General features: G+C 33.6%; 2 protein-coding genes across 4 annotated transcripts in view; one reads left to right on the top strand and one right to left on the bottom strand.

Annotated features, from left to right (window-relative positions):
- The window catches only part of IFT140 (intraflagellar transport 140), a 198496-nt gene that overhangs the window by 138533 nt on the left and 41317 nt on the right, over window positions 1-18646 (top strand). The window lies entirely within an intron of this gene.
- The window catches only part of TMEM204 (transmembrane protein 204), a 48775-nt gene that overhangs the window by 13663 nt on the left and 16466 nt on the right, over window positions 1-18646 (bottom strand). Inside the window, exon 3 of the mRNA XM_012543252.3 lies at window positions 543-698. Within this exon, the coding sequence (XP_012398706.1) occupies window positions 543-698 (156 nt within the window). The remainder of the gene's footprint in view (window positions 1-542; window positions 699-18646) is intronic.

The raw sequence follows: 18646 nt of genomic DNA, 5'->3' as shown, positions 1-18646 counted from the left end.
AAATTATAATATGATGTTTCAGGGACTGCAAAAAAAAAAAAATCCATTGCACTAAAAAAGAGAAGAGGACATAAATATTTTCATTGTTATACAAACTCCTTACCAAGAAATTTCTTATTACTATAGGAAAAATTACATTTTCTTCACCAGTGGTGCTATTTACAGTATAGTTTGAGATCTGAAGGGAACTTTTTCTCCTTTTGCCTATTTTGAATCAACAGCACCTAATGACTACAATTCTGACAAATGATGAAATGAATTCTATCATTCCTGATATAGTATAAAATTTGTCATGTCCTTCATTATTCTACAATGGCTACTTTCAAAGGTAGCCACTCAACAATTCTGACCCTCTTTTGGAAAGAGGGTTTCTCAAGAAAGCTAAGGTCCTGGGAATTATTTTCATATCTTTCATTATTTCCAGAATGATTCATTTTAGACTTCCAGTAGTTTCCTTTCCTGGATATGTCAAATATATTCATTCATCATTGTAGAATGAAATAAGTTTCAGTTCCTGCCTTATCATTGAGCAAGGTACTTACTTGCAAGTTGGAATACAGCAGCAATGGCTTCTTCCCACCATTGGGTGTCCTGTGAAATGATGGGCAAGTCCATCAGCCCCATGACAAAGATGAGTTGTCCTGCGGTGAGGGCAATGGTAGCAATCAGATTACAGGCCCGCATCATATCAAATTGCACTGTGAGGGACACACCAAAACAGAAGAGGTCTACATTAGGTCAAAGACTGGGTCTCAAACTGAAATACTAGATGAAATAATTTAATATTGTTGGCTTCACAAAGAAAATATTGCAGAACCTGCACCTTGATTAATTATCAAGTTTGATTTCTAATTATTGTATTTTTACAAATAATATGAATAACATCCTCTTTTGTTTTCATAGTTTCTTAGACTTCTCAAAACCCTTCTCTTATCATATGAAATCTGTGAAGATCCTTTCCATTACATCAGGTGATGCTTTCAAAACACATTTCAATAAACAGTCTTCTAGAAGTGGAGCATTCACAGCTTATACCACCAATATTTCTCTGTCCGGTGGGTGACCTTTGTTCTGATGAACTGCAATCAGTTCTCTACATGGAAACATCTACTCAGTGTATTACCTACCAGATCCTGGGATAGCTGATTTTTATTATTTTATCAAGATTTGATAAAATCATGAATGTCATGCCCTAATCATAAAGCACTTTTCCTTGGAAGTACAAGAGAACTCATCTTTAGATAGGAAAATGGAAAAGAGAATGTCACCCCAAGCCTAAAGGATTTGGTTCAATGCCATACAAAAAGCATGGTACTGTATGCAGTACCATGGTCAGCACTGAGGGAAACAAAAAATCAAACAGTCCTGTCCTCCTGGATCTTAACCTTTACTAGAGAATACAACAAGGATGTAGATAGAGGCAAAACCATGCCGAGGAAATACAAAATAATTTCAAGAGAAAGTAGATAAACCAGAGGTTTCTGAACTGAGCCTACAAGTAACTTGGGAGGAAAGATAGGCAGAGAGAAGTATTTAGGAGCAAGAAGAAAGATAACTTGGTGCAATTCAGGACAAATGGAGGAGAAGGGGACTTGTAGATTTCTGTAAGGGTCTGTCCTCCTGAGCCCTCCCTGACAACAATGGTGGATTCAGTGAACTCAAAGTGGTAGAAAAGGCTGTAAAACATAATCCCTGATACACATGGAGCAGGCATGGACAAACTTAAGAACTCCATGGGATCCCCAGTGTTATAACCTATGCTATTAGCACTTTCTTAAATCTAAACATTAGCAAAAAAATTAAGCCCTGACTTATTGTTTGTTGATTTTTGAGATATAAATGCTCATACTGAAAATTTAACAACCCTAGCACACCCCTAAGTCCAATGGTAGTGAGGCATCTATCTAGGAAACATGGCCAACATGACCAGCACCTACATTTTGTAGGGTCTCAATGTGTCTCTTGTTCCCATGTGACTCTCCTCTGGACACAGTGTATAACACATACACATAACATACACACACACTCTTTGAAAAAAGTCTGGAGCCAGTTTGTGTGAAAAGCTTTAAAGCCAAACAAAGGAATTTATATTTTATCCTAGAAGCAATAGAGAAGAATCATTTTATATGCATTCAATGACATAAGTTATCTCATATTGGCAAAATGGAATTCCTTATTTTGTAAAAATTTGATAACATTATACTAATTACTTTGCCTCAGGACCATTTGATGATCCCAGTGTAAAAGGTTCACTCGAGAACAGAAAAGTAGATCACACACTTCAGTGAATTATTTTTTTAGAAGAAATGTTATTTTTAATTTGTTTATATCAAATTAATAGAAGACAACAAAAACAGTACACAGGTTGCTTTATCATAGAAATTCTAGCATTTCATCATAATATGAACTGAAAAAAATAGTATACATTTATCATGAGACTTATAGGCAAGGACTAAAGATTAGAATTTTTATGACTCTCATATTTGAAACTCAGACTCTTTTTCTGGGAATATTACTGGGATACAAATTTTGAGCCTTTACCTTCAACTTGATATATCATAAAATAAGTACATGTCACAAAGATTGGATTTTTGGACATTAAAATGGCTGCATTTTTAAAGTTAATATTAGGGCTTAGAATTTGTTTCATTCCTCCTGTCTCCCACCTCCCTTATACCATCCCTATCTGTTATACCCTACATATCACTTAAAATATTATGTTTTAATGACAAAAAATAATTAAATTTATTTCAGTGTTTAAGAAAAATTTGGTTTATACTTTGATACAATATTTTAGAAGTTTGGTCCCAAGTTTAGTTTATTTTGATACTTTGATAATAACAGTTATCTAAAAGTCAAACCCAAAACAGAACCTCACAAAGATGTAGAATCAAATGTACATTGTTGAATATACTTATGAAATCATGATGTTCATTTTTAAATCTTATCCATCAGTTATGCAAAGGTTTTGTTGAAATACTGCTAGTAAATTTCCATATTCTTAGATGTTAATTAATTGTTCTAATTTGGAACCATTTACATTTTTATATTTTACAAATGGATTTAAAACGCATTGAAATGCTTCATTAAGAAGATTTTAAAAATAGGATAGAGAATTCTGGTCCAGGTTTTCAAAGTGTACATATATGAATTTCTGTAGGCAACAAAAGTTTAATTTTTCACTGTCTTGCTCACCCAGTGACTTTATACTATTAGCTAATATCTTAAGGTATGTCTACTTTAAGGTAAAGTTCATCATTAACAAGACTGTGTGTTAATCCATGTTTGTAATAATCTACCTGGTAATTTTTACTTTTTTTGACTGACTCCTTATTTTTTCTTTATAATGTGACTTGTCCTAAAAATATCTGCTCTACCACTCTTATTGTTTGGCCCTATTCATATTAGTATTATCTTCAATCTGAAGATAATCTCTAAATCACTTGACCATTCTTTGAAGTTTAGTTTACTAAAAACTAGATATTCATGAATCCACTGATAGTCTTTTGAAAAATGGGTGATGCACCAAAATTTATTGAAAATGAAAGAATTATTTTTCTTTTCTTTCTTTCTTTCTTTCTTTCTTTCTTTCTTTCTTTCTTTCTTTCTTTCTTTCTTTCTCTCTCTCTCTCTCTCTCTCTCTTTCTTTTTTCTTATGGTAGATTCAAATGAACTCAAAGTGAGAGCATTTACCAAAATGGTAGAAGAAAAGTCTGTAAAACATTATTCTTGATACACATGGAGCAGCTGCGGACAAGCTCATGAGAGCCCCAATGGTCAACAAACTGCCCTACATCCAAAACATAGAAATGATAGATTTTTATGTTTAACTTAAGCTATTAGCACTTTCTTAAATCCAGACAATTAGCAGAACAATAAATTAAGCCCTGATTTATTGTTTGTTGATTTTTGAAGGTAAATGCTCACACTGAAAATTTAACACCCCCAGCACACTCCTGAGTCCAGTGGTAGTGAGACAAATGTGTAGGAAACACATGGCCAACATGACCAGCACCTACCCTCTGTGGGATCTTGATATGCTTTCTTGTCTAAGAAGCAAAGAAGTTGTTAAGTTCCTACCTGGCCCAGTTTCTCTCTCCTTCAATCCCCCTCCCATCCTGTCAGAGGCTGCTACATTGGTGTCCAATTTAGAGCACACACCTGATTGACTGTAACTAATCTTTCAGGACTCCTAAGTACAAGGGATCCATAAATCTTAGCCTTCCCAACAGAAAGTCACTACTGGCATTCACAGTAGGAGGGACCACAGGTGTTTGCCACTCCAACTAGCCTATCTCTCATTTTTACTGCATAACTAACCCAGCTCTTTTTCTAATAATATATTTCTTCAATGATAACCTTGTACTAAATTTTAGACAACTTATGAAAAAAGGAAAAGAAAAATTATTTTAAACAAATTTTAAGAAAAATTTGCTTTTTATTCCTGTATATAATCCTGTAGATAGGAGAAGATGCTCAGAAAGATAGAAGAATTATGGGTTTATAATACAAAAAGAAAGGTTAGGGAAGAAGTTTGAAATCTTTCTACCTTATTTTTTGACTTCTCCCTCCTACCAGGGCTCCCTTTTTTTCCCAGTTCTTTATGGCACAAATATCCTTTATACTTTCTGGTTGCCTAAAGGCATCCCTACAAATGCCCTCTCCAAAATGTTATGCTCTTTTCTTTTGCTTAACCTACATCAAAACTCTATTCCTCAGTGAAATGTTAGAAAGAAAAAAATATAGCTAGATTTCTCACATCAGTTTGTGAATTTCAGGGGATTGAGAAATTAAAATGATCTCAGACAGGATAGAGTATGAATTATGTGGTATTTTATATGATAGAATGTTTTGTAATTATAAAAACTTTACTCATTTATAAATCCAACTCACTTTAAATTTGAAGTTGTCTTATTTTTATATCAATATTATTAGAAATGAGGGAACAAATATGAGTGTAGCTAAAAGAAGGATTTGCTACTGTTATTTTTTCATTTAAAATCTTTATTATGAATTTAATAAATATCAATAAACATGAACATTTCAATATTCAAAAATGAGAACATTCTATACAAAATTATCAGCACATCTCTGTTTCTACGATGTGTAATTTGCATTTTAAGTGCACATAAAATTTCAATGTCAGTAATAAAACTGCTCTGCTCGTCAGTGTTCCCTATTAGACTTTTGTGCTATTTTAATATATTTCATTAATGTTCTTGTTTTCTTTTCTTGCATTACTATAAGTACTTTATTATCTCTTTTTTTCCACAACTTTTTTCCCCAAATAGAAGCTCTCCCTTGTAACAAATAAGTATAAACCAGCAAAACAAATCCACATAGCCCCTGTGTCTAAAAATGCAGGTCTCATTTTATACTTCCAGTCTTCACTTTTCTCCCATGATTTAGGAAGCATGCTTCATCATCAATTCTTGTGAAATCATAACTGAATATTACATTGATTAACATTCTAAGTTCTTCAAAGTTGTTTACCTTTTCAATACTGTTGAAGTATGAAGTATTCTTCTAGTTTTCATCACTTAAGTATGTGTCAGTTCATTCACCTTTCTCTAGGTTTGATTTTAATTTTTATAGCTTTTCGAAAAGCCTTTGATAAAAGTTCAATACCAAAGGCTAGGACATAAGTTGAAATTTAGTTACCATAGAATTGGAGGGAATAATTTTTTTTATAATGAAGAAGATGACTTAATAGGAAATAAAGTTAAGGAGAAATGATTCTTCTTTTAATTAAACAAACAGTGGTGTTCTCCAGGGATTGAGTCCTTAATTGACCTCATTTAGCATTTTAAATAAACTATCTGAAAGTGATATTACATAGTGAAATAACAATAGTTGGCCATATATATTAAGCCATCCCAAGTAGAAAGATACCAGATAGATGGGGTTTTATCTGTTTAGCATGAAGGTTTTTAGGATTGAGGAGTGGCTAGAAAAGTAGTATATAAAGTTCAATGCGTATAAAATAATGTAGCTTGGAGATGAATATCTCAATTATAGGATATTATATATGTATATATCTGCTATAATATCAGTCTTTTTTGTGCTGCAAGGAATTGGAACTTGAAGGGATGCCTATCAATCGGATGGAATAAGTTGTGGTTTGTAAATGGAATGGAATATGATTATTCTATAAGAAATGGGGAGCAGGTTGATAGCAGAAAAAATCTAAAAAGACTTACATGAACTGATGTTGAGTAAAGTGAGCAGAATCAGGAGAACACTACACAGTAACAGCAAGCATGTGAGACCAACTATGATAGACTTAGCTCTTCTCAGTAATACCATTATCCAAGACAATTCCAATAGATTTGTGATGGAAAATGCTATCCACATCCAGAGGAAAAACTATGGAGACTGAATGCTGATCAAAGCATATTATTTTCAGTTATTTTTTGTTTTTTCTTTTACAACATGACTAAAATAGAAATATATTTAAAATGATTATACATGTGTAATCTATTTCAGTTGGCTTGCTGCAGTCTTAGGCTGGGAGGGGTAGGAAGAAGAGAGGGAGAAAATTTGAAATTCATAATCTTACAAAAATGTAGGTTGAAGGTTGAAAACTACTCCACATGTAATTGGAAAAAATAAAATACTGTTAAGTAAAAGAAAACATTTTTAAAGGATATTTTAGCAGTATCTAAACTTTTTTCATTATGTATCCCAATAGTAAAAATTTTTGAGCATATATGACTTGTGTGTATATTTATGTTTGTGTTTTTAGATTTACTTATATGTGTGTATATACATATTGTTTAATTTAGGAGTCAATAGGCAAAAAAACTTGTTCATTGAAGAGACTGATGTGATCAAACCTTTATTTAGAAAAAAATTGTTTTGGCGACTATATAGAAGAAAAACTGAAGGGAAGAAATATCTAAGGCATAGACACTTGTTAGAAGATTTTTAGATCACTAACTTGAATGGGTGGTTCTATGAGTGGAAAGAAGGCTATGTAGCAATAGAAACAAGATTTGGCAACTGATTAATAGGTGAGATAAAGGAAAATGAGGAGGTAAGATAATACTGACCTTGTGAGAACCTGGATGACAGAAAGGATGGTGATATTCTCCATGATAACAGGGAAGTTTGGAAGAGGAGTAGAGTTGGGGAAAAGGAGAATATAATGATAATCTGCAATAGAGATCAGTCCATCCATGCCATGTACCTTACTCTGTTCCACTTAAAATGAAAAGATGACACTGCCCTTGAGCTTGCCTGCTAAGGACATCTGCCCCTTAAGTAACCAGTGGTTGATCTGCAGATCAAAGAGTGAGAGTGGAATTTTTCCAGTGGCACTCTCATAGCTACTGCTGTGTACCAGAGATCCTCTGAGACAAGTTTAAAGCTCAGAAAAAGAGAAATTGGGAGCTTGCACATAAAAGGGAGGAGGAAGAATCTGGCAGTGTTGAAGGGTAAGGGTAGTTGTGATTTTGTTGAAGACAGTCCCCCAATGGGCTACCCCAGCAAAGGTAGAATGTAACCCATTTTCCACCCTCTGATTCATAAATCACATACCATTTGGGGTCAGTCCATGGCCTCTCTGGAATAAGACCATGATTTCCTCTTTGGAAACCCCTGAAATATTGTTCCCTGAGGTTAATTGTAACTTAGAAGCGATTTGGGAATCTGTTCTCTGAAAACATTGTTTCATTGTGCTATGGTAGCCAAAAAAATCAACAACATTTTGAAGAGTATTATCAGATATAAAATGGACAACATTACTTTCATTCAAAACCACAGTATGCCTTGCTCTGGAATATTGTGTACATTGTTCTATTTTGATTGCCATACTTGACAGAAGGTATAATGGAGCTGAAGAAAAGTCAAGGGCAGGAACTTCAAATTTTGAAGAGGGTGGACAGGCTGTCACCATAAGAACACAAAGGATTAAAACTTTTTGGTTTCTCTCTATAAAATATATATATATATATATATATATATGTATATATATATATATAAAATCATGAAAGATGTGTATTGAATCAATATTTTTTTCAATTTACATTAAGATTTTTTTTCCATTCTCAAGTCATTGCCTCAGTGGTTGCTATTTTGTGGACTACTGTTCAGATAAATAAAATTATGCTTTTAAAAAGCAGAGAGTATTGGAATCTAGTACATATTCTGTTGATTGGCTGAAAACACCTGGGAATAAAGCTAAGAGTAGGCAGGAGGGCAGAGATGATATATACTTTATCTTGTACTTATATGGTTTTAATGATGTCTATATTTTGAAAATTTTTCCATCTCAAGTTATTGGGAGACTATGAGTATTTGGCATAAAGGCACTTATTTTTTAAATTATTGTGAAATTTCGAATGTTTGTGGCAGCCCTTTTTGTAGTGGCTAGAAACTGGAAACTAAATGGATGTCCATCAGTTGGAGAATGGCTGAATAAATTGTGGTATATGAATATTATGGAATATTACTGTTCTGTAAGAAATGACCAACAGGATGATTTCAGAAAGGCCTGGAGAGACTTACATGAACTAATGCTGAGTGAAATGAGCAGGATCAGGAGATCATTATATACTTCAACAACAATACTATATGATGACCAGTTCTGATGGACCTGGCCATCCTCAGCAACGAGATCAACCAAATCATTTCCAATGGAGCAGTAATGAACTGAACCAGCTATGCCCAGAGAAAGAACTCTGGGAGATGACTAAAAACCATTACATTGAATTCCCAATCCCTATATTTATGCCCACCTGCATTTTTTATTTCCTTCACAAGCTAATTGTACAATATTTCAGAGTCTGATTCTTTTTGTACAGCAAAATAACGTTTTGGTCATGTATACTTATTGTGTATCTAATTTATATTTTAATATATTTAACATCTACTGGTCATCCTGCCATCTAGGGGAGGGGGTGGGGGGGTAAGAGGTGAAAAATTGGAACAAGAGGTTTGGCAATTGTTAATGCTGTAAAGTTACCCATGCATATAACCTGTAAATAAAAGGCTATTAAATTTAAAAAAAAAAAAAAAAAAAAAAAGATTTTTTTTCCATTCTCAACACAATAAACCACTCTCTCCTTAAAATGCTTCTTCTTTCACTTTGGTGACACTATACTAACCTGGTTCTTCTCTCTAACCACTCTTTTTTTGTTTCCTTCATTGCTTTCTTTTACTTTTCCTACAATCTTAAAAGTGGCCGTTTTGGAAAGTTCAATCTGGCAGCTTTTAGTTACCACTTCTCAATCCCTGACTTTGACCTCTTTTCCAAGTTCTGTTATCCCAACTCAAATATTTTTCACATTTATTAATACTTTTATTAATACTTCTGTCACTGTAAGTGTCCTTTTATCATCTGGATTATTAAAATTTGTTCATTTGATAATGCCTCCATTTGAAATAATATAAAAATTTTAATAATGGAAAGACTGTATATGAAAAATATGATGTTTATCTGTCATCATTTGAGGAAAAATGTGAATTTTCCATATAACTTAAACTTAGCTTTTTAATCGTCAAAACTTCTAAATATTTAACCATATTAATGTAAATCTTTCTAAAATGTACTACATATTTTCTCCAAGAAATTATGCTTAATCTGACTAAATCTTTTCTTTTCTTTTCTTTTTTTTTTTAATTTAATAGCCTTTTATTTACAGGTTATATGCATGGGTAACTTTACAGCATTAACAATTGCCAAACCTCTTGTTCCAATTTTTCACCTCTTACCCCCCCCACCCCCTCCCCTAGATGGCAGGATGACCAGTAGATGTTAAATACATTAAAATATAAATTAGATACATAATAAGTATACATGACCAAAACGTTATTTTGCTGTACAAAAAGAATCAGACTCTGAAATATTGTACAATTAGCTTGTGAAGGAAATCAAAAATGCAGGTGGGCATAAATATAGGGATTGGGAATTCAATGTAATGGTTTTTAGTCATCTCCCAGAGTTCTTTCTCTGGGCGTAGCTGGTTCAGTTCATTACTGCTCCATTGGAAATGTAAATCTTTTCTTAATGATGCAGGACTTTCTAAGGCAGAACTACAAATACCATAAGACTCTCAGAGATTATTGATATATATACAGTATAATGTTTGCCATTATACTAAATGGGTCCATAATGTTTTGGTTTTTAAATTCTCAGATCACATTTATCTAGTTTTCTATCTCTTCCTCGCTTTTAGATTATCAGCTTTTATTTTTTTGCTCTTGTTAATGGCTCTAGCGACACCACCTTTTGATTTGCTGTGTCTAATCTGCTTTGGGCAAGGAGATCGAATAACCAGATTTGTTAGAAATAAATAATAAAATGTAAAATTTACAAAATAGATAAAAGTTTGTTAGAATAAATTCACATTGAATAAAGATTTGAGAGGCTCTCTTCTAATCAAAGTACATGGATCTTCAGTGACATCTTTGTTCACTTTTCAGTGGCCTTTGGAAGAACAAAAACAAAAAACTCTGGACTTGTCTGCAGTTTGCTGGATAGCTAAAATTAGATGACCTGCCACTGAGCACTGTGTAGGAGGAGTTTTACCCATTCAAGTAATCCTTATGCCAGTACAGTAAATCTTTAACCTTATAAGTACATTGAATGTAACTAAGTGCTTCTTAGGAAAATCTGTTGTTTTTCAAGCATCATCTCTAATTATTGTGATGCAGAACAGTTCATTTTTCTTCAGAGCTTTCTAAGAACTTTTAAGATTGCTGTGTAAGAAATTACTGGTTATTTTTTCATACCTGTCTTCAGTCTATACCTTTCCAGACTTAATTCATGCCATCCTTTATTCAGTCTATAATACTTCAGCCACATTACTGTTATGTTCAAGGTGCCGATAGATTCAAAAACAAAATGGGAAAGTGTTGCTACCCTTAAAGAGCTTACATTCTAATAGGGGAGACAACATTTATATTAAACGTTTATTTATATCTATATTTATATTTATATCTTCATAATTTGAGGATGGGAAGAACACTGACACTCAGAGGGACTGGAAAAGACTTCTGGGAGGTGCCACTTTAGTTGGACCTCTGATGAAGCAAAGAAGTTTAAGAGTTGAAGATGAAGTGGGATAGCCAGTCACTCCCTAGAGGGTTCTTCTCCACCTCTCCAGGCTCTTTACTTGCTTCCTTGGGCTGTAACATAAATACCCTTAAGTCTTTGCAGTGTTGCTGATGATAATAGTAGTTCACATTTGTCTAAGTTCTTTTCAGTTTTCAATATGGGCCCAGTGCTAGAATGCATGAGGACTAGACTAGCTAAGCTCAGAGAGATGTTGACTACAATTTTTTGACCACAACAGTTCTTCAAAAACCACCTACTAAATTCTAGGCATGGTCTCATAAGAGGAAGTACCAACAAAATTACAGTCAACAAGCAGTTATTAAATATTTACTCTATACCAGGCACTGTGCTAAGCACTGGGGATTCAAAGAAACACAAAAGACAGTCCCTGTTCTGAAGGAGCACACGGTCTAATGGAGGAGACAACATACAAAAAGTTCTCACAAACAAGATGTTTTCAAGGTAAATCAGAGACCATCTCAGAAGGCCTAACCTGGAAAAGGCTTCTTGTAGAAGGTGGAACTGTGGCTGCAACTAGGAGGCAGAGAATTCCAGGAATGGGGGTGAGCCAAACCAAATGTCCTGGAGATGGAGATCACTGAAGCATTTGCCGTTTTATAAAGTGCTCTCTTTTTGACAGTCTTATGAGATAGTTAATTCTGCATTGTCATTCTTATTTTAGAGATGAAAAAACAAAACAAACAAAAATCTCCGGGGTTAATGTGCAGCTTGAACATAACAGTTACTTTATAAGTGTTGACTTGAATTGCCCAACTTTATACAGGAAGAAAGTGCCGGAACTGGAGATGAAAACCAAAAAGTCCTCCAATCCATGGCTCTTTTCACTATGGCACTCAGTCTCTGTTTGATCTAAAGATCTATCCATTTCTCTTTCTTGTAATTGTATCATAAAATAATTAAAGAGAGGCTTGAATGGTAGCATTCTGGATGTGGAGTCATGAGGAGCCAAGTTGGAATATAACTTTATATGAGCTGTGTGTGACCCTGGCTGAATCACTAATTCCCTGGATTAATTAGACATCTGTGAAATGAGAGGGTTGGCCGAGATGGCCAATGTGATCCTTCTCAACTGGAAACCTAGGATCCAGTGAATGTTTCACTGAAGCTATAGTTTGTTAAATACAGTCATTTACTGAGCATTCCAAACCCAGAAGCAGTATTGAAGAAACTGTTGCAAATAAAACACTGCTCTTTGGGTGCTTTCTATGCTTTGCAAAAGAAAATCCACAGATCATAGGATAGAGGAAGTGCCTAGGAGTTGAAAAGGATTGACTGACCCAGTAGCAATCTAAATATGAAGTAGCAATCTGCTCAACATGATGTTCTTGCCACATGTTATATTGTGCAATCATCATGTGTTTATTACAATTAAAAATACACAAAATTGGCTGCTTTCTTTTCCTCTCTGAATCACCCATCTACAAAGTAGCTTTCATCTTCCTCTGTGCAGCAAAGACTGGAAATTGTATGGAAGTATTTCTCTCTCCTCAGAGTCTGAAGAATCTTATTATACTCCTTAGCCTGCGTGCATTAACAAGAAACTTGTTCTTCCTTCTATGATTAGTCTGGATAATATAAAGGTACCACACCAAATGAGAGCACCTGCAATTATTTTAAATTTTACACTGCGAATTGGTAGTTAGTCCAGTCATTCTATAAAGCAATTTGGAATATTTACTAAGCATATCCCCAAATGGTCAAAGATTGAAAAGAAGGCCTTGTATATACCAAAATATTAATAGTAAGTCTTTTTATTTTTATTTTTTGTAATGATTAATTATTTGTTATTAGCATGTAGATAGTATGAGAAAAGAAAAAACAGTTTCAAATCTCTTGAAATAACATTGTATCTATCTACTGATAGAAGGATTTTCCTCATTAGGACTTATGTACAAAAATGAAATCACAGGTCTGGACATAAAAAGACAAACCATCACAACACAAGAAAAGAAAATTTGAGGATAAAGTAATGACTTTTAGTTCAGGTATCAACAAAAAAAAATTTTTTAAAGGTCTTTTTATTGCAACAAAGAAATAGAAATAAAATAGGTCCTTATCAGCTAGAAAATGGATTAACCAATAATGATACATTAATGTCATGGAATATTATTAGACCATAAAAAATGGTAAATATGAAGAATTCAGAATTCAGATGGGTTCTTGCCCAGAACCCATCTAATTGCATGAATTGATGCGGCATAAAGGAAACAAAACCATAGAAAGAATATATACAATGACCACAACAGTGTAAATGGAAAAGACAAAAATATTAAAACTAAATTCTTTATGTTGGAAAACTTGGCCCCAGAGAAGAGTTGAGAAAATTATTGCTATTCCCTTCTTTGCAATAATAGGAGACTATGGGTAGGGAACACAGAATATGTTATTAATCTTGGCTGATATCTGGAATAATTTTGCTGGTTCGCTTTTTGTGCCATCTTGTTGCAAGAGATGGGAAGGGAATCTTTTTAAAAATGAGGATGACATAAATATAAAAGAGGTCAGTAATTTTATATAGAAGAAAAAATAAAATGAATTTTAGAATATATGATCCCATTGTCTCACTTTTATCTTTAACCTATAACTTATTAAACCTGAGATAGTAAGTAACTTAATCTGAGCTAGTTTTTTCTGCTGTAAGTAAGAATTAGACAGGAATACAACTAGCCCCAGCAGCAAGACAGGAATTCATAGACTGTGCTGGGGGAAATAGGGAAGGGGAGAGTAAGTGCTGTGTGCCAGGGAAATATCTTTACAAATATCATCTCATTTGATCTTTACAACAACCCTATTAGGTAGATGCAGTTATCTCCATTATATAATTGAGAAATCTAAGACAAACTTAGGTTAAACTAGTAAATTTCTGGGGCCAGATTAGAAGTCAAGTCTTTATAACTCCACATCCAATGTTCTATGCACTGGAAAGAGAAAATGCTATTAAAATCATCATAAGCTCTACCCATAGAGCAGAAATTTTTCTTTTATTATACTTCCCCCCTTGCTATTAGACTCATTTTCAAATCTTATTTATATCCTTTTCTTTTTTTAAAAAAAATTTGTTTCTGCCAAAAATTTTATTTAACCAAAATTACCCATTTTGCCTTCTATGAACATCTCTTATCTCTGCTTTGGTCATGAATTCTTCCCATATCTATATAACTGACAGATAATTTCTTCCCTGTTCCACTAATTTACTTATGCTATATTGAAAATCATGTAACCAGTTTGAGCTTACATTGATATACTGCTTTCAAGTTTTTCCAACAGTTTTTTTTTTAGATAGATAGTAAATTCTTGCCCCAATAGCTGGAATCTTGGGGTTTATCAAACACTAGGTAACTGCTCATTTATTTCTGTATATTATATACCTGATCTGTTTCACTCACCAATTTCTCCATTTTTTATCCAGTACCAAATTGTTTTGAGGATTACCACTTTGAAATCTGGCTAGATTACTTTTTCTCTCCCTTCCTTCCACTTTTTTTTTTTTTTTTTTTTTTTGCTGAGGCAAGTGGGATTAAGTGACTTGCCCAGAGTCATACAGCTAGGAAGTGTTAAGTGTCTGAGGTCACATTTGAACTCAAGTCCTCCTGACTTCAGGGCTAGTGCTCCAAATAGCTGTCCCCGCTCCCTTTTACTTTTAAAAAAAATTGATTCCCTTGGTATTCTTGATATCTTGTTCTTCCAGATGAATTTTGTTGTTATTTTTTCTAATTCTATTGAATAATTCTTTGGTACTTTGATTGGCATGGCAGTAAGATTAATTTAGGTAATATTGTCATTTTTTATTACAATAACTTGGCCTGCCTATGAGCAGCAATTAGTAATTTTCCAGTTGCTTAGATCTGCTAGATTTATTTGTGTGAAGTGTTTTATAATTGTGTTCATATAGTTCCTGGGTTTGTCTTGGCAGATATTTTATATTATCTAGAGTTATTTTAAATGGAATTTCTCTTTTTATTACTAGTGGGGACTTTGTACATATAATATGCCCTATAAAATATCCAATCTTATTTTTCACTGCTTCTATATTTACTATACATTCTATATTGAACTACTCAAGTAAATTTATATAATATTATTATTCATCCCATCTCACCATCTTTGCTAACACCACTCTTTCTACTTGGTTGTCCTCCCCTCCAACTCTGTCAAAATCTTACTCTTTCTTCAAGTTCTAGTTGTCTCAAATGCTACTTTTTTCATGATGCCCTTCTTGGACCCAGTTGGCTGGGATCTTAATCTACCTCTGAATCTCCTTGTTACTTTTTAATTAAATAATATACTAGATGTAAAAACAGATCTAAAAGTCCTTAAAAAACAAACAAACAAACATTGTAACAGATTTGCTATCTTGTGTATATATATTAGAGAGCTGACTCTCCCTTCTATAGATAGGTGCCATCTTTTAAGTTCTGTGTTTATAAACAAAAACAAAAACTTGTTTAGATTGTTGTGGATCATCTTTACATTTGTTACCCAATAGTTCATACTCTCCTTGTGGCTTCATCTTCAAATGAATTATTTCCTTCCAGAACTTCACTAGAGAAGTTCATTATCATTTATCATACTAGAATCTATTCAACATTTATCATTTATCAAACAAGAATCTGTTCAACAGATAACATATTGTTGATAATGGATCAAGGTTTCAGTCTTTGAGAATACTCAGTAAACAATAATGTCTGTTTCTGCTTTCCTACTGAAAATCCAGAACAGGAAGTGGCCAAAAATCTACAGGGAGCATTTTCATTCATGTGTATCACATTTGGTTGCCTTCTGTACTGCCTTTCTGAACTACCTCCCCTCTTGTCCTTTTCCTACATCATGGAATATAAGTCCTGGCTTCCTGCATTCTCTCTCATACATCATCATAAATGGATACCCAGGTTGCGTCCATATAGATGGTTATTATCTCTTTGTCTAAGAATGTCTGGGGTATTCAGCATGAATTATTTCCTACTTTCTCACTCTTCTGATGGAAAAAAAGGTTTGAATCATAAGCAAGCTTTGAATTAATTTAATTAAATTAATAAAAAGGTTTAAGTTCATTGGGAATCTGAATTATGTAATGGAGATAATTGTTTTCTTACTAAAAATAAGAAATGTTTTAGTATTTGTTTAATACTTGTCTGAAATCTTTCTCAGAGATGTTTTGCTATGTTGAAAAGCCAAGGACATTTTAATGTGATCTTTTACCTAATAGGCCTCATTTTTCCTTATAATCACCTCTCAAGTTGGAGAATTTACACAATGTTCCTCTGGTTTTAGGTTATATATTTTGTTCATTTTAAAATATGTAAACTTCTCTATTGGTCCAGATAGCTGTACTTTAAATGTCAGTTTTTAGTCAAACTGGCTGTGCTATACTTTCTTTAGATAGGAAACTAGAGTTTTGGTGTAGTTATTGGTAAATGGCTGGTATATTTCATCATACCTCAGGCTACTTTGAAAAAAAAATATTTATATGTATTGAAAATCTGAAAATCTATTTTATTCCAGGACTTAAAACATTTAATATTTAAAGAAAATGGGCATCATTAGGTCCCCAGCCCTGAAATCAATCCACCTATTTGCCAGACATTTCCATCTAAGATATCTTATCTTTGGTATAAAGATTTGTTTCATTCTGTACTCTTACTCATTCTTTTACTCAGTGCTTGGAACATTGTCTTTATCTTACCTATCACACAAGTGCTTATTTCAAGATAGGCACTTAGAATGTTTGTGTTATACTTAGTGGATCGTAAGCCCCACATTAGCAATCTCTTAGACTACTCACATTCTAATGTTCTAGATTTGCTTGTGTGCCTCCCTCTCCACCCCTCCACATCACTCAAGTGCAAAGGCAGCTAGGAACTCAGCACCCCAACACACCTGACTGGACTCTTTCATCACTGTTCCTAGATCTGAAATTGCTCCTTGGAAAGGACACTGGAATCCATTCAATTCAGTCTTGCATACTACACTATTGGATCTCCATAGTCAAACATGTTCTCGACTTCCTGAGATCTGAACTGAAACATAGTTCCACTCATGGATAGCACACTATGACCTCACCCTTTCACTCGCCATTATTCTCTTCATCAGCTCAGTCACTCAGACCACATTAACTCTGTGTTCACGCTCCATTCTCTACATACTCTACTCTCAACACATTGTCACATACCCCCCAGAAGCCAGTTTCTAAGACACAGTTACTCCATTGATTACTGGGATCAAGGGCATATCCTGGCTCAGGGTTATTAACTATTAACAGCTTCAACAAAGGTGCTCAGCTGGACAGACTCTGAGCAAGTGAGAATGATTTCTTGATATCTGGCATGAGGGATATACTTTATAAATGTTTTGTTGAATTGATTTCCCTCCCAACTAAGTAATCTCTGTGTGCGTCTCTGTTTCTCTCTCTCACTCTCTTCCTCACTCTCCAGAAATCAGATAGAATTTTCTACTGCTTACATTTTGAATCATATTCCAACTGTGGCTTTTTTATTGCCTCTGATAAACTGTAAGCTTCTTAAGGATAGGGATTTGTTCTTATTCATTTTTTTATCCCTCAAACTATCGATAACCTAGAAATGGACATATATAATGCATATATACATGTATAGATTTACTGATTCCTTACTATATGTAGGGCATAGGACCTCAGTGAATATTCAGTTCAGTTGAACTAAAATCTTTGATGTCATATTATACAGGAATATCCCTTTTTGGTATGTTAGCCTTTTTCATGTGCTGTTTGGACTGGATTTCATTTTATGCAATTTAAATTATTCATTTGATTATACTAAGGTTGTCCTATTGTGACAAAAAAATTCTAAAAAGATATGACTAGGCTGACATCCCTGAAGCTTTCTTGCATGTCTAACTGAAAGTGTTCTTTCTATCCTTAGGTTTTCTTATTACATTTTGCTTCTATTTCTCCTTTACCCCAGCCATACTATATCTCACCCTGTATTATACTTATTGGGGTATATATTTCATTCCTCCTGTAGATTGTAAGTTCCTCAAGAGTAGAAATAGCATAACCTTTCATATATACTTCCCACCTAGCACATAAAGCCTAGTGCATGATGAATAATTAATCAATTTAATTTGAATATAATAATATGGATAATTTTGATACGAGTTTTTCAGGTCAGTTACTTAGAATAATAACAACTTATGTTAGCTAATCAAATTTCTTTTTCTCTTTCTAAATTCTTTCATTGTCCTTTCTCATTTTCTTTGACTAACATTCAGTATAGATGTCAATCAGCTCTTTTATCTCTAAACACAGGCACTTATAGCTAAGTAGCAACTATGAAGAGGGTTTTTTTTTCTTTTTTCAATGAGGAGAGACAGAAAGCATTTTCATTGATTGAAAAAAATATAATTTTGTTAGAATTTTTTAAAAAATAATATTAATTTGGAAACTGAAAAAAAGTAGTACCCATGAGGAACAGTGAGTCCCTCTGGTGGACTGAAGAAGACACAGGCAGAGAAAAAGGAAAGCCAGGAAAGAAAAAAGATAGGGAGAGCAAAGAGAAGCAGGATGAAGAAAGTATAAAGACAAAACAGAGA

This window comes from Sarcophilus harrisii, chromosome 1 (genome assembly GCF_902635505.1).
Source record: "Sarcophilus harrisii chromosome 1, mSarHar1.11, whole genome shotgun sequence".
Taxonomy (NCBI): Eukaryota; Metazoa; Chordata; class Mammalia; order Dasyuromorphia; family Dasyuridae; genus Sarcophilus; species Sarcophilus harrisii.
This window is presented reverse-complemented; position numbering and strand designations above follow the sequence as displayed.